Here is a 20,915-nt window from a genome sequence, read left to right as displayed (position 1 = left end):
AACATTCGGGCACTTTTTAACAAACGCCCGCTTTATTCATATTGGGTCATACGACTTGGACTTTTTGAGGATGTTACAACAATTCGTTTGCGAATAATAAAAGAAATAATAAAAGTTATTGGGCCACTGTTTACAGTTCCCGCAGTGGTGATCAGCTGACGCGTCTGATCATGGTCATCCAATTCTACTTGAACCTGTTCGACGAATCAGTCGAACTTTCAAACTCGATTCTCTCGAGAAGGAAGCGTCGAACGAGAAAATGTTATTCGTTCGTTTCTACTTATTTTTCCGTGTAGAATCACAACGTGTTCTTCCTTCCGAGACACCCTGTGTGTAGACGCATGGGGGACGAACGCAAGCGCACACTCAAGTGGCTGCAGCCGTTTACGCAGCTACACGAGTAATTGGACACGCGATATTACGCGGCGAATCGAAACCGAGAGAGCAAATATCGAGGCGACGATGGTTTGTCGCAATTTGTCGAGTGCGAATGGGGTGGGATCGTCAAGGGCGCTCTTTATGGTGGCCTCTCACGGGGTGTGGATCAGCTCGAATTTCTGTGTGTCGTTGTCTTTGAGAATTTGAACGGGAGAACGCTCACCAGGCTCATTTATTTGTCTAGACAAATTTACCGCGTTAAATGTAGAACGAAGATGCCGTCGGTGTGATTGTAAACATTCCTTAGTGCATCTAGAATTTTTATACCATGGTATTTTGGATCAGACACAGACTAGAATTTAATTTTTAACAGCAGGAGAAAGAGTCGAGTTCTACTAAAACGTTTACGGTACATTTCCCTGAAGATCCGGGGGAAAAATAATTCTATTGGGACGTAAAACTGTATTACTCATTACGTTGGCCCTTCTACCATATTTTTAGGGTGCCTCGTTACCCCCCTCTTGGAAGAGTTCCCAATTTCTTGCGCGGCTCCGCATCTCCGAGAAAACGAGAAAACTTCTCGGCCGGCTCGATAAAAAATGTCTGCTTCTCTGGAGAATTTAGGAGCCAATTTAGCTAATCTTGTTTCGTCACTCTGCATCTCTAAAAAATTGAATCCCGAGGGAAGAATCTTCAAGATAGCACACCATGATATACCGTAGCTTAAAAATTCACCCCAAAATATTCCTCTTCCTTCTGAATAAATTTCCTGCTTATTTACCCTCGAAATATTGCTATCTACTGGCTCCGAATTTTGACTGAAAAACACAGCAGGCATTTCGGTGATCGCGATGCATATATACAACCGTAATTCGACAGTCCAGGCCTGCGGAGGCTTCGGACTAGAAAGGGCCTCGGTTCGTTGGATCGAATTCGAGCGAACGAGTCAGCAACCACAGCCAATCGAATTTCCATGTCAACGTGATTGCGTAACCGGGAAGCGGAGCACCGTGAATCCTAGAGATCGATGTGAGCCGAGAAAAATTTCGGCTGACCTAGATCGGCCGGCTCTTTCGCTAGCAACCGTTCCCGAACTTGCGAAAAACGTTACAATTTGCTGTCATAACTTCAGGAAAGCGCAATGCCTATCCATTCAACCAAGACAAATTTGTCTCTTGTTCTGTCTCGTACAATCTCGTACAAATCAACTTTGAACTCGGACACTCGCACAACGAAACTTGTAAAACTGGTGCAAGCGATTATCTTGGAAATTGGTGTTTAAAGTAATCATTGTCCACCTATTAAAATTATTGGGACGGGAAATTCATTTTTATTCTGCAGAAAAAATCAAAGTTGATCTCGAAATCTACCGAAGGCCTCCGTTTATAAAGAAGTCATGTACACCGCATGATCATAGTACCCATATGTAATCAATTATTTGCAAAGAATTTGTTTTGCCTTTGGTTCTGTACCGACCGTTGAACAGGAAACACGTATTCTTGTACAGTGTTCGGTAAAGCAGCCTGTGTTCAAAATATTCTAAAAAGTTTACGTTTTTTTTACAACCCTGTAATAAAATGGCGGCGCACAGTGGGCAATTTGGACGAAATCGGATTCAAAATCAAAGAACTTTCGATAGAAATGAGGTAGAGAGATGAAATTTTTTTTAAATTGAAGCTGAAACTTTGTAGAATATGGGAAGAATAGGGAGATTATTACCATCCAATCATTTCAACGAAAAAATGATTTCATTAGTTTTTCTTACAAAAATCTATTTTTTGCAAAATCCTGAGGTCGTAGACAAATTTTGAGACCAGATTTGAAATCAGCGTGAAAAAAGCTATGGGAAATGATGTATAGCATGTTAAAAAAAAATTTTCCGCGCGTGGTATTGGAAAAACCACAATTTTCTTGAAATTGTGCAAGTTTAACGAATTTTCTCAAGGTTAAAAAGGGTTCGTACCATAATCTCCCTATTTTTCCCATATTCTACAAAGTTTCAGCTTTAATTTAAAAAAAATTTCATCCCTCTACCTCATTTCTATCGAAAGTTCTTTGATTTTGAATCCGATTTCGTCCAAATTTCACTGTGCGGCGTCTGTACCTTCATCATATTCGTCGTTGCATACTTTTTCATTTTAACGCGGGATTTAATGCGAAGGTATCAACAAAGAAAATTTGCGATGTTCATGGAGACGTATTGAAGGTCAACACGTGTTAACGGTGGTTCAGAAGGTTTGCTGCTGGTGATTATGATCTCTCTGACAAGCCTCGAAGTGGACGACCAATTTGATAATGACACCCTAAAATCTCTAGTGGAAGCTGATCCAAAATTAAGTATACCTTGGATTTCTATAAGAGGGGGATTGAAAATCTGCAGGAGAGATGGCAAACTGTCGTTGATAATGATGGAGATTATATAATAAATTAAGAAATAAAAACCTGAATTTACTACAACGTTTGTTTTAGATTTCAAAATAAATTGATTACTTATGGGTCCCCCTAATATATTTTAGCTGACGCGGAGACGAGTTTAACGACCTACTATAATCTTGAACCATGGGATAACGCTGAAATAAGTTTGAGCGGAAAAGAAAACAGGTTTCCAGCCAGTACGGTGGTTTCGCCGTTGATTTTCCGTATCGGGGAGACTGTCGAGTGGCTCGGTCGGGCTATGCTACCGTCGAACAATCGATGCTATTCGTACCGAGTCGCTCGGAACACGGGAGAACTATCCGCGGCAGCCGGCGTTCCGGCGTAATATGATTATTAGCGCGCCAGGATCGAGCGGAACGCAGAAATGATCGAGTTTTACTACTGTGCAGGCGAGGAGAGGGAGCTCCGACTGAACGAGGCGAGCTTCGAACGAGCGGCCACACTACTCCGGCGGGTTCCGGAATTCACTATAGCCGCCGCTCTGCGACAGGAGGAGGCCAATTCCGGGACGATCGTCGCCTTTTCACATGGGAACAATAGGTAGGACGCGTAATTTCATTCTGCGACCCGTGCGCCGTGCTCCCTTCGTTCCCCGCTCCGCTGGAATTCAAAGCTCTATCGCAACGAACAACGCGAAATAGCGTTCCAGCAATGCGCTCGCGAACAACGCGTCCCCGTGTCGTTGCCGAGGCTCCATTTATCACCGGATTCTCTGGAATATAGTTTTTGCTCGCGGAACCTCGAGCGGATGGGCATAGTTTCCGCGGGATTTACGTCTCTAGAGGGGAGGGGGTCGAGGGAATCGAGGGTCGAGCAGGCCTCGGGTCAATGCCAACCGAGACTACAGTATGTTCTCGCTCGTTACACTCCCGAATAAATGCCTGTTCTTCGCGCGAACCCGGTTTGGCCGGTTGGAGATGCTCGAGCGACACCGGCGCGAGCTGAAAATGGTAGAAAAGCCAGTCTTAAGGAAGTTACTGTGTCAATTGTTGAGCCGGGACCGGTGTAGAGCACTTAACCTGAAAGTAGTCGCAGCCTCTGTTGGCACGCTAGGCGCGCAGTCTAGTCGTTTTGACCCGGCTGACACAAATTGGATGCGCGGCACCTACGTGTCCGCGGCATTAGACGGTAATTAACACGCTCCGCCGAGCGGAAATCGCGGCCGGATCAACCGGAATTTAGCGTTGATTCAGCACGCCGGGACTTCAACTTGGTGGGATCCAAACGGATATACGGCCCCCGAAATCCCCTGGAATTCCGCGGACAGATCGATCGCGACCTTTCGCACGCCTCGGCTAAACGAATTCCAGAACGATACCTCAATGTCGCCGATTGAGAGCGGCCGAGCGACTTCGCCTCGCGATCGATGGCCAACGGGGAAACGAAAATCGTTAGACACACACGCAACCACCCACTGCCCCCTGGTTCAATCGTGTCGTCTATTTGTTGCCCTCGCGTGTTTCAATTAGCACCGATTTTCGGACGTTTGTTTGCGGTTTGATCGATCGATTAAACGATTCGAAGAAATTGACGTGTTTACCGGACGCGCGAACGTCACGCCCACCACGGACCCATTGGGAGTCGCGTCGGACGCAACGCCTGCTTCCCCCCTCCTCGAGCTCACTGTGTACTGGGAGGCGGAGCGGTGGGCGTGGCTTCTGTGGTGGGAGCTGCGACCTTGGTCGGTGAAATTTCAAGGTCGACGCTCTAGAGTGTCTACACTTCGCTGGCCTGAGACCATTTCCACCGACTGATTTGACTGTCAATCGAGCATCTCGGATTTTCGGGCGAATTCAGAGCTGTGACGCAAATGGGTTGAGCGTAATTATGTAAGCTTTCGACTGAAGTGCGTTTGTTCGTGGTTGGCAGATATTTGGAGCTGCAGAGCAGCGGTCGTAAAGACGAGCTTCGACTTCACTACGTATCACGCCGAGACGGTACAGTCCACGTGGAGGCGTTTCCTTTCCGTTTGGCGGACGGAGCCTGGCACAGGGTCGCCCTGAGCGTAAGCGGCTCGCAGGTCGAGCTGCTGGTCGACTGTCATCCGTTGTACAGGCGGCTGCTCAGGCCTGGACCACCCGACACCAATTTCACCCTGCCGCAGCTTCAGCTCTGGGTGGGGCAGAGAAACGCCAGGCACTTTCTCTTCAAGGTATTTATCAATCGAGATCAGACTTTGACACCGATAAATGAAAGACCCTCTGGATCAAAGTGGATCCACTCTATCAGTGAAACGAGATGAGTTTATTGTGGTTTTCGCGCCGCAGGGTGCTTTGCAGGATGTGAAGCTGATCCCGGGCCCCCATGGCTATCTCTCGCAGTGTCCTCAGCTCGACTCGTCCTGTCCCACATGCGGTCAATTTTCTATATTACAAAACACGGTGGAACAGCTGATGCATAATCTGAACGAGCTGACGCGTAGGGTGAGTAGCGGACACTTGGATCACGGTGATCACGTGTATGTATTTGGTGTTCGACGGTGGGTCACGGGGCTCATTGACATCCTTCCTTTTAGCTAGCCGCTGCAGAGGGCAGAATAAGCAAAGTGGAGGAGTGCGAGTGCCAAAAGTCGTGCAGGGCCAACGGCACCGTCCATGAAGACGGCGCGACGTGGGAGAAGGGCTGCCAGCAGTGTTCTTGCGTCCACGGTGAAATCGAGTGCAGGCCGACGCCCTGCGCCCCCGTCACTTGCAAGCATCCCGTCCTTCCTCAGGGGCAATGCTGTCCCATCTGCTTGAGTAAGCTCACCCTCCATATGTTCGACAGTTAACGGTAGCCTCCATTCATTAGACCATCATCCTAACGCGTTTCTCCGCAGAGCAATGTTACTTGCGCGGTGTGATCTATGACCACGGTGAAAAAGTCTCGCCGAAACAGTGCGTCGAGTGCGACTGTTTCGACGGCAGTTTCACCTGTCAGAGGTTCGACACGGAGACCAGATGTCCACCACTGCCTTGTCCGCCTAGCGAACAGATAAGCGTGGCCGAGGAGTGTTGCAAATTCTGTCCAGGTACGTGTTCCAATTTGCAGGACGGGCCCCCGGAAATCTTCCGATCGCTGCCTGTAAAGACTCGTTCATTCGTCGCGCTTTTGCTAGCTCATCTTAACTCGCATGAACCATGCAATAATTGTAATTAACACCAAGCATCGAACCCTCGGCAACGGTCGCTACCAAAAACCTGTTGCCAAGGGTTGTCCTAACTAAGCTTCTCACGAGTCGCTTGCGCCGAGTCGTGAAAGCGATTAATAAACATTAGCATGTCAGATTAACGTGAGACCAACCGCGAACGATCCAATTCCCCGATACCAAACCGAGTATGCTAATCGAATGTTCTAACCGTCTCTTCATCTGCCTGGCTAACCAAATTTAACCAGGGGTGGACTACTGCGCGAAGGGCCACAAGTGTCATGCTAACGCGTCCTGCCTGAATCTCCAGACTACCTACGCCTGCCACTGCGATATCGGTTTCCAGGGGGATGGTCATAACTGTCACGGTATCTAATGCTTTCCTAACTTACTCAACGTATCACAACCTTCTATTCGGTGTCCTGCTGGAAGCGCGAGCTTCGTCGGGTCGATGGGAAATTCCTGCTCGGACACGTGCAATTTCCGATCGACCCGACCGTGTGAAATATTTAAAGGACGATGTGTTAACACGCGGAGAACACGACTGTACACGGGCGGTACCGTTTCACGATGTCCGCGATTGAAGAATCGTACCACTGTCAACCCACCCTGGGGATGATTGTAGTTATCGAGCGACACGAACATTGTGGTTCTATACCGTTTTCAACAGTCTCCTCGTCGTTAACGACTTTTGACGCCGTTCCTAGTACCATTCGTAGCTGTACGATCGTCGCGCAATCGGCTCTTGCGATCGGTCTGACCGAATTTTTGTGCGTTCCCAACGCAGACGTGGACGAGTGCGCACAGCAAGGAGGTTCCGAGGGTCACCACTGCAACGCGAACACAAAATGTGTGAACGTGATCGGCTCCTACACGTGCGAGTGTCTTCCGGGTTACCACAGAGTCGACAAGTTCAACTGCGCCGAGCTCGACGAGTGCGCGACTGGACATCACGCGTGCGACGAGCACGCAACGTGCGTCAACACCGCCGGCAGCTACTACTGCGTCTGCAAGGAAGGCTACACCGGCGACGGATACACCTGCAAACGTACAGTATTCGATTTTCTATCAGACTAGATCGATTCCGTGTGTCGCACGGTCAAACGAGTCTTCAAACTCTGTAAAAATCGTCAAATTCAAGGTTCTAGCCTCGGTACTGATCAATTTATCTTCTCTCTCGCGGTTTAGCTGTCTGCAATCAGACCTGTCAGAACGGCGGCGAATGCGTGGCGCCGGGCAGGTGTTCCTGTCGGCGCGGTTACATCGGCAACAGCTGCGAGCTCGACTTGGACGAGTGCGCCAGCGACCTTCACCGATGCCACCAATCATCGACGTGCTTTAATATGCCCGGCTGGTACTACTGTCGCTGCAAACCCGGCTACAGAAGCGCTCTTCACGACAGCACCCAGGGCACGCAATGCCTGGACATCGACGAGTGCAACGATCAGACGATCGAGAGGAGGCACACGTGCCACCCAAGCGCGAAGTGTATGAACACCGACGGAGGGTACGAGTGTATCTGCCCGCCGCAGGAGGACAACCACACCGCGGAGGAATGTAGTCTCAGTACGTGTTCAATATGCGTCACAAAAGAAATTGACGGTTCAACCTTTAAACTTGCTCATCGATCTGTCCAGGTTGTTGGTTCGAGGACAGAGAAGTGGAGAACGGAGAAACCCTGGCGCCAGCTGGCAACCCCTGCAGAAGGTGCACGTGTAAAGACGGTGTAATCACCTGCAGGGACCCAATCTGCGACTGCAGTGCACCAGGAAGTCGCAGGGACAAGTGCTGTCCCCAGTGCGACCCTGCAGCCTCGTGCAGGCACCAGGAACTTCATCACCTGGTGTTCAGGAGCGGCGAACGATGGATATACCAATGCCAGACCTGCGAATGCCTGGTAATGACGACAACTAAGGCGGCGTAGTTGCCGATTACCCGTTTCTATTCGTTGTAGAGAACACGATGAGTAGCTGCATCCACGTAGAGTACAAGAAGACTCGTTCTTCTCAAAGTGGAAGGGAGATAATCGGTCGATTGTTCACAGTACGGCGAAATAGACTGTTGGCAAATGGAATGTCCACCAGTGACCTGTTCGAATCCCGTCACCGAAGACGGTGACTGTTGTCCGCGCTGCGAGGATGATCCTTGCGCGAGGGAACCCCCAGGAAACGGCACCACCCTTTCGATCCTGACACGACCCAGGCCCTGCAGCTACTCCGGGATCATCCACGACAGCGGCAGCTCCTGGCAGGATCCCCATGACAAATGCACCACGTGCGAGTGCAAGGTAAGGAAGATGTCCGGCCACGAACACAACGAAGGACCGAAGAAATCGTCGGTCCTTTAACCGTACAAGGCCCGCAGGATAGGATAGGGGGGTTCGTGGGAGAAGAGGGGCGAGCAATCGAGGAAAATCGATGGTCCGGATGGTGTAGAGTACGCCCACGATGCGTATCCACTCGTATCAGAACCACCAAGTAGATAGTTTGCTCGGGGAACGAGCCATAGCTATTGAGAGACGCGTTCAGGGCTTGAGGATTCGCCATGGGCGCTTCCATGACAGTTTATGCGCGCCATCTAGCCGTCCGAGTATCAACTGCAGGCTTCCATGACGCTTCTGCTAGGTGTCGCTTGCTGTCTATAACGGCTTCTTATGCCAGTTCTGCCCCGAGGTCCTTTGATCCTTTTAGAACATAGTATTCCAACCCTTTTTGGCCCTTTCCGAATTTTTCTTTTCATCTGCGCCCCCTTCCTCGAGCATATTGAAATCATAAATATGGGAAACATGTCCTGTGGATCTTCTTTGGGTCTACGTTGGGAAACTGTAATTTAGAAACATTGGAAAGTATCGTAAAATGTGATGATTCTTTAAAGAACGTCTCGGCCAGGATTTTCCTCGAGCCCGCCCTCTTTTCGCGCGAAATCAAGAGCTCAAGGTCAGTAAATGAAACGTAAATGTCGCCTTAAGTTAGACGTGGATCTGTCATGTGTCTAATCAGTTGCGTTCATTATCAACTCTGTCGAGATACGACCAGTTGCTGTGCGGCAGGCCTCCATTCAGAATACATTATGATAATACACTGCACACGTGGCAGATTAACCTTGCGTATTAACGTTCTCTTACTCTCTTTGCCTTTCTTATTCTCTCTTGTTATATTACATGCTTCTCTTGCGATTAATATACGAGCGCTCAGTTAATATCGCTTCTTGTCGATGCATGAACAGTTATCCGTGTGTAAATATCTTGGTGTTTACATACTTGAAACCAATGATCAATCGACGATAACTACCATGAGAAAGTACTCGGAGCCAATATCTACGCTTCTGCGTTGTACAGTAACCGTTTACGCAAACTGATCCCTTCGAATACTGCTTGTAAAATGTGCAAGCATGCCTCGCTGCTATTGTACATTTATTTCAAAGAAACTCGGGACTCACGTTCAGCTTTTTCAACTTAAACAAAAAATTATTGGATAATTTGCGAAGAAGAAACTCGGATTGATTTGGTCTGCCACGTGTATAAAGTCACACACACTAGCGTATATATATATACATTTTCGTTTCTCTTTTCTCTCTGTCTATCCATTTTTGTCGCTCTTGTTTAATTTGCCGTATCAGTAGGTAACCCTCGTGTAATACAAGGTACCTGTATACTGATTGTACTTTGTTTCTAGTATGCCATTCATTTCTGCGGTGTGTACAACTCGAGTCAACTGTGCAAAGCTATATTATACGCTATGATCTTGATCCATACAACGCGCCGAGAGAAATCCCGTTGAATCATTCGATCCGTCGCAGCTTCACTTAGGCCAGATTCGCTTTCGATCAACCTAGACCTTAGCAGACTGCGCGTTCAATTATCTTTCACCCTTGAAACTCGAATGGCGACTCCAAGGCGCCACTAAACATTGCTGCACTATGCTTCCACACAATTTTTACACGACTATGATTTCATAAAAGAAAGTAAAAAAAAAAATAAAAACAAAGTGAAAGTAAATCTAAATATTCTAGGTCAAGAAATGTCTTGGTTTAGAGAGAAATTTTCATGAAAATTCGCAGTCTGCTAATTAGCATCGGCTGAGACTCGTTCCCGCTTAGAAGAACGTAGCGGAACAGTAAATTTTCCAAAGTATACCGAGACAATCGTGATCGTGACACCCTGAAGAAGTAGCTCGCGTTTGCAGAAGGCTCGGAGGCTGATTGCTTAAGGCCAGGTTCTCTCGGCGTCGGCTACCGTTGCGTCGTGCTAGTCTTGTCGTTATGCGACCTTAGGCTGTATTCACCACTTGTAAATTACTCCAAGATCTGAACCGCGCGACACCAGCGTCCGAGACACGTTCAGGGGCGTCCCTAAGCTAGCCTTCAGTTTAGATATGTGTACTATTTTTGGTTGGCTGCCTCGCACGCGGCAGTGTTCATTTACTCTTTATAGTATTCCCGTCGTGGACAGAACGAAAGGTAGACCGAGTCGACTATATACATTTGTTCTGCATGTCCTAACCAGTGATCGAAGTGTATAACACCATTGTTCTAACAAGTAGCAAACGGAGAGTAAGATCGTTATGATTATGTTTGTAGTGAGAATTGGTTTTCTGTCGATCGTAATACAATTTTTGCTTTTTTGATCCTACACGCGACCAGGTGCTGAAAGAATCACTATCGCGTTCCATAACCCCATAACTCTTTGTGAAAGATGATCGAACACTGCCGCGATTATAGAACAGACTAGTTCCGAGCTAGATCTCATTCTCGATCGGATTTCGAGTGACAAAGTCTCATTGCTTCGGGTCGGCCCTGCATGGATCGTGTTCAGTACATAGCGGACCCGACCTTACAGCGAATGATCGTGCGACAAAGCCTCGATCCCGTCGATCCGTTCGCTTTCGAAAACTGTGGGTCAGCGAAGAGCGTTTTGTTGATAACTATTCCGGGTTCCTCGCGAACGGATCGACGTGTAGGGGTTGGCTGATGTGCTGAGCAACGCTGAGTAACACAGATAGCGTGTCCGAATGCCAAATAATCGTAACCCATTTGTTGTGAAATTTTAACCCCGCCACATTGCCCGTGCGACGACTAACCTGATAGCCTAACGATGGGTATCCTTGCAGGTGCCGTACTGCGCCCAATTGGTGAGCAATAGCGCGTGTTGTGTGCATCGGTAATCACGTCACTTCTACCTCACCTATAATCTCTACCCGCCTCTTCTACTTTTACTTAATTTTCGTTTTCCTTTCGTTGTTCTTTCTTCTCTGTTTCGTTTCGATTAATGTCTTTCTGATACTCTTTAGAATTATCGTTTACTTTATTTAGCCCACGACTAGTATCAAGCTCTCGAGTGCTTCCGTTTCTATTCCCCGCCTGCTTAGGGTAGCTAGCACCGGTACTGGAACCGTTTACCCGCTTACGACCTTCCCCGTTCTATCTTCTTTTCATTTGATTTCGTGCCGAAGCTGAACAACCTCGAGTAGACTGCGGACAATTTTCCGTTTGTTACCAACATTTTCAAGAAGAAAAACGTTTAAAGAATTTAATTATTCGGAAAGGAGACCTATGCAGCTCCTGTAGCTAGAAACGATTCCGGGCAATTTTTTATTTTGCATTCACCATCCGCAGTCTGCTCATTGGCACTCATAACTGTCCCCGCTATGGGGAAGAACGCGGGCGTGTCTATCAGGCCCCGTGGAGCGGTCCCATAGCGGGGATAACTCGAGACAAGCGCCAGCTAGTTGCCCAGCTCTGGTTTAGGCGAATAGAAATTCGAGTCTTCCTTCTTAGAGGTCTTATCGATCGTATGATCGCCGCACGCTGGTCACCACGCTTCCTCTTAACGATTTCTTGCACACTGATTGGTTCTTCGACCCGTTCTATGTCACTTGACAGTCTTTGTCGGCATAATTTTACTTTATTGGAGGGTTTATTGGAGGTGATTCATCGGAGGGCTTTGCGCGAGAATGTCGAGGAGGCTAGCAAGGTTATGGGAAAAAAAAACACGTGACATAGATGGACCTTGATGTGGTGTCAAGGACCTGTTAAGAGCGAATCGCGAGCACGTCGCATGCTTCATACGTTGACTCCTACTCCTTGTCAGGGGTGATCTTGATCGACAGATCGACGAGACTCGATCCGAGTATGTAATCGTAAATTGTTCAGTACGAAGAGTAAAAAATTTGAAACAAATAAGAATAATTAGACTGCGGATTACGTGCCTAAAAATGAACACCTGCTGTTTGGATCAGCAGAAGGATGAAAAGAAGATGTTGCTGTTTCTTGCAACGGACGCAGGAAATTTTGCATAAATAATAGCAGTCTGTCGATCGATCGATCAAGAGCAGCGTATGGATCCCCATAGTCTGGTAATGGCTGAGTGCACGTTTATAAGATCTCGCATGCGCCGACTCACTCACACTCTCACGACTAAAACCGACTCACCCGACTCGATTCTCTCACTGAAATGAACAAAACTAATGGAAAACGCTGTTCGCGGGCACATACACACACACACACACACACCCACACACGCACACAAGCACGCACACATACACCTCGAGACGCACAATCGTCCGCCGCTAGATCGCAGACTATATAGATCTCTCTCACTGCTGGCCGGTTATTTTCTTTGGTATATTATATCGGTTCACCTGGGAGGGGCGCACGGCGCACGTGGTGACAGACACACACAAATGAGAGAAAGAAGGAACACACAGACTGCATTTTGATTCGTTTCTTTGTTTATTTTGTTGATTATGTTTTTTGGTTACACTTGAGCCTCTTTTGCACCCTCCTCTGATCTGCATTCGAGATTCGATAGAAGCACCAAGAGTCTCTTTCTCTGTTTCTCTCTATCGAGTGTTGTCCAGCGACGATTCTGGCAGAAATGAGCGACCGTAAACGATCCTCCGTTAAAAAATTGTCGAACAATTAATCAATCGATCTTGATCAGAGATAGAACTTGTGATCTTTGCAGACCAGAGAAATGCACAGAGCAACTCCGCCGCGATCTACAAGGCCGAGACAGTGTCGGGACACTACGAAAAGCTCTCGCGAGGATCTATGGTGTGGACGGTGAAGGACTTAGTATGTCTAGCCTGGTGGAACGTCGATCAGGGTTGCTCCCGTGCCTCGCGTTGCCAGAATCGCCGCGAACGTAGTGAAAGCCTAGACACGTTGTCGTCGGGTGTCAGATACATACTATGGAAATTCATTGTTTTGTCACCCCCCCCCCCAACTGTCAGCATGATTGTCGTTAAGAATTCTTGTAACTGTGAGTCCGTGAAGCCTATCAATTGTCCGAGGGAGAACGCCGCGCCGTCGGGACCGGGGCGCAAAAGGTCATCGATCACGGGAGGATGAATATACGCAGGCGCGACGCTCAGACTGGATCGTCTCACGTCGATCTCTCCGCAGCGGAATCCCCTCAGCCGCCGAACGAAACAATGAATTGCATACTATGTGGAGGATTACCTAGTCTCCCTTCCGCGATGCGAAAAGTCTTGGGCTAGCGGCTCGCGGCGAAACAAGCCGGAGAAAGCAAAAACGTAGAATGGCACCGCTTATGGTCCCGCAAATACAATACCACGATCTCACCCCAGCAAAAGGACTTCCTGGACGAACGGGTCTTTTCCAAATTCGAGCAGTAGACGCTTCCGCAAAACGATCCTGAGGACTCGGTGCCACGAAATGTTGATCCTAGTCGAAAAGTGTTCGATCAAAATCCTGATCCTGTGAATCACTTCGGTGTATCAGACGTATATGCGAAAAGAGCTAATGGTAAAGAATATCGTTAAAATGATTAAGTCCTTACTTTTTGAGAAAAGTTTCCTGGAGGCTCGAGAAGGATTAAACCCCTCCACAAGTCACTGTTAAATTTTCAAATTTTTATCTTCGTATCAATATATATCGTGCTAGTTAGAACGACAGAGGTCCGTTTCATTTGATCGAATACATTTTGCCAGGGGTGTACACGATGTAGTTCTTTCACCGTTACACTCGACTATGCTGGCTCAGGCATGTCCGAATCATGCGCTCGTGCGATCCGATCGAGCAAAGTAGAACTTTCTCCTCCCCCTTTCTGCCATGAAACTGTCTACTTTACTTTAGCGGACGACGAGCGTCAGTTGCGGCGAATACTATGCAAATATGACGTTAAGCTGAATAACAATTCATTTCTGCACAGTAGGACGCGAAGAGCAACGCGCTAAGCAAACCACGCCTCCCAAGAGCCAGAGTCTCGTGGTGGGGGTGAGCGGTGGGCGGGGATAGCGAACGGCGCGAGTCCTGCTGTCCCCACCCTTCCGTCGCTTTGGCTCTTCTAGGAGGGGCGTTGCTCGCGAGAGCCCCTGTAGTCTAAGCTTGAGCTGCTCGGACATGCCTGGCCTAATCGTTGATCCTGAATTCTACGCGTTTTCGTCCTCGAGTGGACTCGGCGTGATATCCTCAAATTCTCGAAGGTTTGGACGATCTCCTATGGTGAAATGAATGCATTAATATCGAACTCTATGCGTTATCCCTTATGTCAATAACCACTGGGTACCCACTTTCGATTTCTTTTTCAAACTTCTTCGATACTTTCCTGGAGAAATAGCAATATAACTGTATATATTTTTTTGTCTTCGGATGATCACAGATTATTTTACAGTCGAGGCATAACAATATTAGCTGAAACTATCAAGTGCAACGTCATTGAGTATCGTCGAAAATTTTGGTTATTGACGCAAGGGTTAAATGAATACAGGGTCAGGCACTAACTATTGCCACCTACGATAACTCCGAAAGTGCGACAGTAGCGGAAAAGTTTTCCAAACAAAAGATGCATGGGACAACAGGGGCTGTAATTTCGCGTTAATCTTTTTTTCCTAGGTAGAGTCGCTTCAGAGATATGAAGGTCACCTTTGGTTTTTTTTTAAATAGAACGCTATGTTTTGGTACCTGTTTTCTGATAGCGGCTGTTGAGACTTTTGCTGTTGAGGTATCAATGAAATGCTGCAATATTCTTATCACGGATTGAGTAGTATTTCTTATCACTTCGGCACGTAAATCTGGCAATGACGAATAAACACTTCTGGACGATATCGCAGGACATAAATATTATAAGAATGGTAAGATTGATAGTCGTCACGAGAGATAAAAATCTGATTAGAACCTGATAAATTTCTTAGTCGGACGATCTTCACTGACCTTGAGACTGATTCGTCTCGATAGCGGCTATCAGAAAACAGGTACCTAAACATAGCATTCTATTAAAAAAAAAAAACCAAAGGTGACCTTCACATCTGTGAAGCGGTTCCACCTAGGAAAAGAAGATGAACGCCATATTACAGCCCCTGTTGTCCGTGCATCTTTCGTTTCGAAAACTTTTCTGCTACTATCATACTTTCGGAGTTATTGCAGGTGTCAACAGTTAGCGCCTCACCTTGTAGAAGCGAGGTAGCTGGGTCCACTGGAGAGTGAAATCGCGATACGACGAGGATAACGCGAGGCTCGCGTGGCCAAGACTTTTCGCGGTGTGCCGCAAAGAGGGTACCGACCGTGAAGGGACGAACGCGAAAGACGAAAGCGGGTCGCGTTCTATCCGCCGGTGGCTAACGCAGTGTCGAACGAACCTCTCCGTAGGACGGGCAGCTATGCTGCAGCTACGATTACGGCTGCGCTGGCGATCTGGGCGACAACAAGCAGCAACGTCCTCCAGTCGTTGTTCCTGAGCCTGTCGTACGCGGTCTACCGGGCCCTGCGGGGTCACCGATGGCAGACAGTGCACCGGAAGCAGCTGTACCAGCGGTTACCGCTCCTACCGGTGGCGCGACAGCCTCCAACAGCGGCGGCGGCTACCTTCTGTCGCCCTCGTCTTCTTCCTCGTCCATCTTCAGCGGTTCGAACCAGCCCCGAAAGTCACAGCATTGGAGCCTGCAGAACACGGTGCAGCCGAAGTCCCAGCAGCAACAGCAGCAGCAGCAGTCTCAGCTGCAGCCGAGAGACGATAGACGTCTGCGAGTACAGCAACAGCAACAGCTCGGGTCTACAGCGAAGTTCCATGTGGCTGCCGGAGGAACGACGACGTCGTCGACGGTTCAACGGTCGCCAGCGACGTCGGCGTCGTCGACGACGGCGACGACCAAGGCTTCTGTCAAGCAGCAGGAACCCAAACCGGAAGCATCGTCGCGTCGTCAACGCGGCAAAACAACCGCTGGGAACGGCAACCTCTCCGGTCAACGAACCAACTTGTCCTCGTCTTCGTCTTCGTCCCCGTCCTCTTCGCCGGCCATCTCGATGCCGGTGCCCTCCGGGACTCGGGTGGACTCGAAGGACACCGGGTCAACCAGCAGCAGCAGCAGCAGCACGGCCGCCGACGGTGCCAGCTTCGCTCGCAACGACTATCGTGAAACATCGTCGACCGGTCGTCATCGACGGAGCGACGACATCGCTGACGAGTCCGTGGCGCGCGACACCGCTACTTGAGCCAGGCGACGCTGTCGACAGCTAGAACAGACAGAAATCAGCATTGGCAAGGCATTCCAGGGGGTGTAGAAGCTACACGGGGGTAGCCGGATACGTTAGGAGCGAGCGGAGAAGCGTTCTCTATGGTCGCCTTGGTTATCCGACGGGTACGTCGTCGAGGAAAATGAAAACAACAAAAAAAAAAAAAAAGAAAAAGAAAAAAGAAAACAATTCAGAGGACGAGGGACAAGAGAGCTCGTTCGTTGAGCTCGACAGGGCATAGCCTTTCGGAGAAGAGGACATCCTCGTCGCTGGCTCGTCCTTGATCCTCGACCTCCTCGATGCTCCAGCTTCCATGGTTCATCGACATTCGTCGCAGGAGAGAGACTGTTTCCACACGGGGTCCATCGTCGACGGTGCGAGCCGACAAGATGGCGGGTGATATCGGTTCGGAGGACGATCGGTACGAGTCGGGCCCCAACTTCTAGTCCGTTTTAGAGTCGCGTCGCGAATGGCTTACGAGGGACCGTGTTTCTGTAACGAGAGGGGAGCAATCGATCCCTCGATCGGCAGGGCAGGCTGGCACTAATGCTCGTCCGAATCAGGTGCCAAACGCGAGCCTGCCGAGCCGAGAACCCGAGGACAGGTCCCTTCCGTCGACGACGGGAGGAAATGTTCTTACGAGAGAGAGAAAGCGAAGCGGACTTTTCCTGTTTGTTTTGTTTTCGTTTAGTTCCCGGTACGATCGAATGGGACCGGGAAAGAAAAAAGCCGTAACGCGCGCCGTTGTCGCCGCCGATCGTCGAGGCCTTTCTTCGATGGGTCAAGCATAAAGTTAGTCGCAGCAATAGCACAGCCAGTAGAATCGAGAAACTGAGCCCCGAGAGAATGAACAGAAGCGTCCGAGAGTTGCCCCTCTGCGCTCGTGTCGCCCGCGGCCGACGCTCGACATGCTTTCCGCAATTCCTTCTTGGCGTGTTTCATTGAACAGGTAGCGCACAATATTTGGGCCTTATAAAGTATATAAATTGTTCGATGTTCCGCTCCGCGGCGTACCTCGGCTCGATCGCGCAGTACGATTGCGCGGGCCGGAGGTTGCGAATATGTAAAAATACAGCGGTGTATAATTATCGTAAGGAATTGAATATCCCAACGAGAAGGACAAAGTTATTTAAACATAGGCGAGTTCCGTAATATATATATATATAAATATATATATATACTATAATATATACAAATATATATGTATATGATATATATGATATATATTATATATGTATATGTATGAACGAAATAAGAAAAAAATATATATATATTATATATACATGATGTATATTCGACGAGTATCACATGGGTAAAACTAAACGAAAAAAAAACCCCTATCGATGTTGAGTATGTGAATCGGATCGGCGACTAACGACTATAAAAATAAAATTATTATTGTAATTATGGATGATCATATCTCGTGACAATATAGATGACGCGCGGTAACCTTATCGGATTAAAAAAAAATGGCTATACACAATCAATTATAGCTCTCGTGTTTTCTCTGGCGAAATATAGTCTACGCTTGGAAGTAAACTTAAGGATCATTAGGGTACTGATCGGATTACGTCGAATAATCACGCAGCACAGGCGGCCATATTGGTTCAGTTTCTCTGGTTCCGGACGCTCGCCTGGTTTATGCCTGATCCAGGTGTCGAATAATCATCGAACGCGCAACCTGTGCCTCCGCGGTTTACGAGGCCTTGCACACTCGCATGACGGGCATCGGACGTGTCCGACGATCATCATCCACCTTCAACATCGATTTCCTCGCGAATCTCGGTCGCCCAACTTGGGTCTTCCCAACTTGTCGCTTCTCGGTCGGTAAAGTAGGGCTCCACCTGCGCCATTTTGGTTCCTCCGGAGCTGAAACCTACTGCAAATTATTCTCTGCAAGCTATATTCATGTTCCGAATCACTATGTTTTTGATGGCTTGATCATTCAGAGGATTAACCACTTGCATCCACGGTAATTAGAATTAATTTATCCTTGAGAAAAGAATGACTAGAAATTAGAACCGAGTCGTTTAGAAAGAGAACTAATATCGTTTGCGTTCCCATGCTTTCGCTAATGGCTCAGTATCGAGACATACAATTTTATCTCAGTTTGTATAACGTAAATTTTAGTATAATTATATGATAACAGATACGAGCAAACGATACAACGACCGGTCCAGTTAAACCAGGAACTGATGTGAAAAAAGGTGTTCAGTTCGCAAGACACGTCCGAGCGTCCGCCATGCCGATTAGGTCTCCTGTTCAATTATTAGTTGTACACCGGACGATGAACGTGCCGGCTCGCTCGAACGATTCTTTATCTCGCTCAACCAAACGCGACCACTACGACTACATTCCTCCTTGATTAACAATAAGTAGGCACTAATGAGAGAAACATATATAAAAAGGATAACGAAGGGAGGGAGGTGAGAATGAAAAGAAATTAATAAATAATTAAATAAATGGACGACTAAAAAAATGAGTAAATCTACATACATATATATACGTATATATATGTATACACGAAGAGAAAAAGAGCACGAGTATATACATATATACGTATATATGCATATATGCGTGTGTGTATGCATATTGCAAAGAAAGAGATGGAACGGTGATGTACTCGAGCGAATATAGATCTTATTATAATCGACCTGCTGACCGGAAGGGGAACGAAGTGTGTAGAGGACATTGTGTGTAACATGCATTCGAGGGTTCATCGGTAATCGTTTGTTCAATGTGCAATAACTTAATAACGGTATCGGATTTATTTGTGCAAAGAGACTCCTATTGATCGACGATCAAGACGGATTCCGTTTCAGGCTACACGGTACATCTCGCTTGGATCGCGTGGCTGTCGTTCGCCATAGTTTGCACATTCGTTGCCGCAGGACTGTGGATTTTTCTGTGTTTACAACGAACACGAGAACTCGTTAAACTCTAGAATACAATTTCTTTATTCTTCCGTTGACTCGTTCTGTCGATAGATGAACGATCTTCTGTTCCTGATCTAAATTTGCACGAACGATCGCAGTCCGGTTGCAACCAACGAATACAAAGAACAAGTGTACATCTTGCGTGGGCTAGGACTGACTCTGTCAAGGCCGGGGGCGAAGTTGCCACGCCCACCCGAGTTGCTCTGGCCATTAGGGGTTGGGTATAGTGCATTTCAGTTACCAAAGAGCAAGGTGTGTTTGCTGTAGAGCCAAAGGAACGCAAACTTGAATTATCTAGACCAGGAATGTTCACAGAATACTTTGCAGGGCGGTGTTAAATCTGCGTCAAAACCGAGAGCAAAGACGCCACGCCCACTCAAGTTGCTCCGCCCACGGAGAGTTAAGCATAGCGCATTTTAGATAACGAACAGTACGATGACTTGACCGTAGAGTCGAAGAGACGTTTGTAAAATCCGAGGGTATACAAGAGCCCGTTTTTCCCATGCCAGGTGTACACTTTTCCGTCAATTTTCCGCGATCGAACGTTACCGACCGAACTGTCCTCCAGGTCAGGCCTAAAAGCGAACAAATTGTACGACCTATTTACCTCGTACGCAACGATTAAAGTTATTCTTTGAGCATTTTCCGTGCAGTTTCTCGACTCTCGGTGTCAAAGGATGGTTCGAAGGGGCGGTGGCTAGGAAATCAACGAGATCAGTCAGCGAACAGTCACGCGACCTGTGCCCCGAGCGAGCACGAAGCGGCGGAAACTCGTCTCGCCGTTGTTTAGGTTCGATCGGCGCCTAGGATTTGTCGTTGTCGTTCCTGGTCTCCCGTTCACGAGACAATTGGCCAGGACAAAGGCGAACTGTATCGAACCTTCTTTTGTTTCCATGGAGTGTCGAAGCTCCCCTAACCTTATTTCTTGGGCATCGAATTACTGGGCGGGATTACATTGAACGCAGAATCGGTGGACGATGCATCGGGAACGAACAACGAGCTGATCGAGCAGCTTCAGAGCCTTAGGAGCCCTTCGTGCACGCGGCCAGACGACCACGAGCGTAATTAAAACGGTAGCGACACCGACCGGAGGCGTGCGACAGCCTGGATAAATCATTATAATTAATCTTAATATCGACTAATAACGCTGTGTTGCTCCTGGTAAACTGTATATAGACGTGTAATGTTCTAGTAACAGCCATTAGCGGGGCGTACGATTATATATATTATACATAACACAGAACATATTATAAAAAAAAAAAAAACATGCGACCGAGGCTATCTCGCCGTGCGAATATTGACTGCATAAACAAACGAATAAACGTAAACAGCAACGTGTAACACGAATTTAATGACGGACGGATGAATGATGCTGCTGACGCGGATGACGACGAACACCAGGGAGCGAGAGAGCCAGGGAGAGAGACCAAAGAGGATCAAAGTTTATCGAACCTAGTCGACGGGTCTTCGTCTCAACAAAATAGTCAATCGTTTACTCTCTCTCTCTTTCTCTCTCTCTCATTCTCTCTCTCTCTCTCTCTCTCTCTCTCTCTCTTTCTCTTTCT

General features: G+C 47.9%; 1 protein-coding gene across 4 annotated transcripts in view; it reads left to right on the top strand.

Moving 5' to 3' along the window:
• LOC143354130 (protein kinase C-binding protein NELL1) overlaps positions 1-19,828 on the top strand; it is an 87,017-nt gene extending 67,189 nt beyond the window's left edge. Inside the window, exons 3-15 of one of the 4 annotated variants that reach the window (XM_076787915.1) lie at positions 3,204-3,354; positions 4,684-4,966; positions 5,082-5,237; positions 5,330-5,552; positions 5,633-5,824; positions 6,190-6,309; positions 6,729-6,989; positions 7,130-7,507; positions 7,579-7,838; positions 7,986-8,228; positions 11,050-11,099; positions 15,551-19,694; positions 19,771-19,828. In XM_076787915.1, coding sequence (XP_076644030.1) covers positions 3,204-3,354; positions 4,684-4,966; positions 5,082-5,237; positions 5,330-5,552; positions 5,633-5,824; positions 6,190-6,309; positions 6,729-6,989; positions 7,130-7,507; positions 7,579-7,838; positions 7,986-8,228; positions 11,050-11,099; positions 15,551-16,418 — 3,185 coding nt within the window. In that variant the 3' untranslated portion in view covers positions 16,419-19,694; positions 19,771-19,828. The remainder of the gene's footprint in view (positions 1-3,203; positions 3,355-4,683; positions 4,967-5,081; positions 5,238-5,329; positions 5,553-5,632; positions 5,825-6,189; positions 6,310-6,728; positions 6,990-7,129; positions 7,508-7,578; positions 7,839-7,985; positions 8,229-11,049; positions 11,100-15,550; positions 19,695-19,770) is intronic. The other 3 variants (XM_076787916.1, XM_076787918.1, XM_076787917.1) reach the window with 3 other exon arrangements.
• Positions 19,829-20,915: the final 1,087 nt, after the last annotated feature.

This window comes from Halictus rubicundus, chromosome 5, assembly GCF_050948215.1.
Source record: "Halictus rubicundus isolate RS-2024b chromosome 5, iyHalRubi1_principal, whole genome shotgun sequence".
Classification (NCBI taxonomy): Eukaryota; Metazoa; Arthropoda; class Insecta; order Hymenoptera; family Halictidae; genus Halictus; species Halictus rubicundus.
Note: the sequence above shows the minus strand (reverse complement) of the source record. Positions and strands in the feature narration are given on the sequence as shown.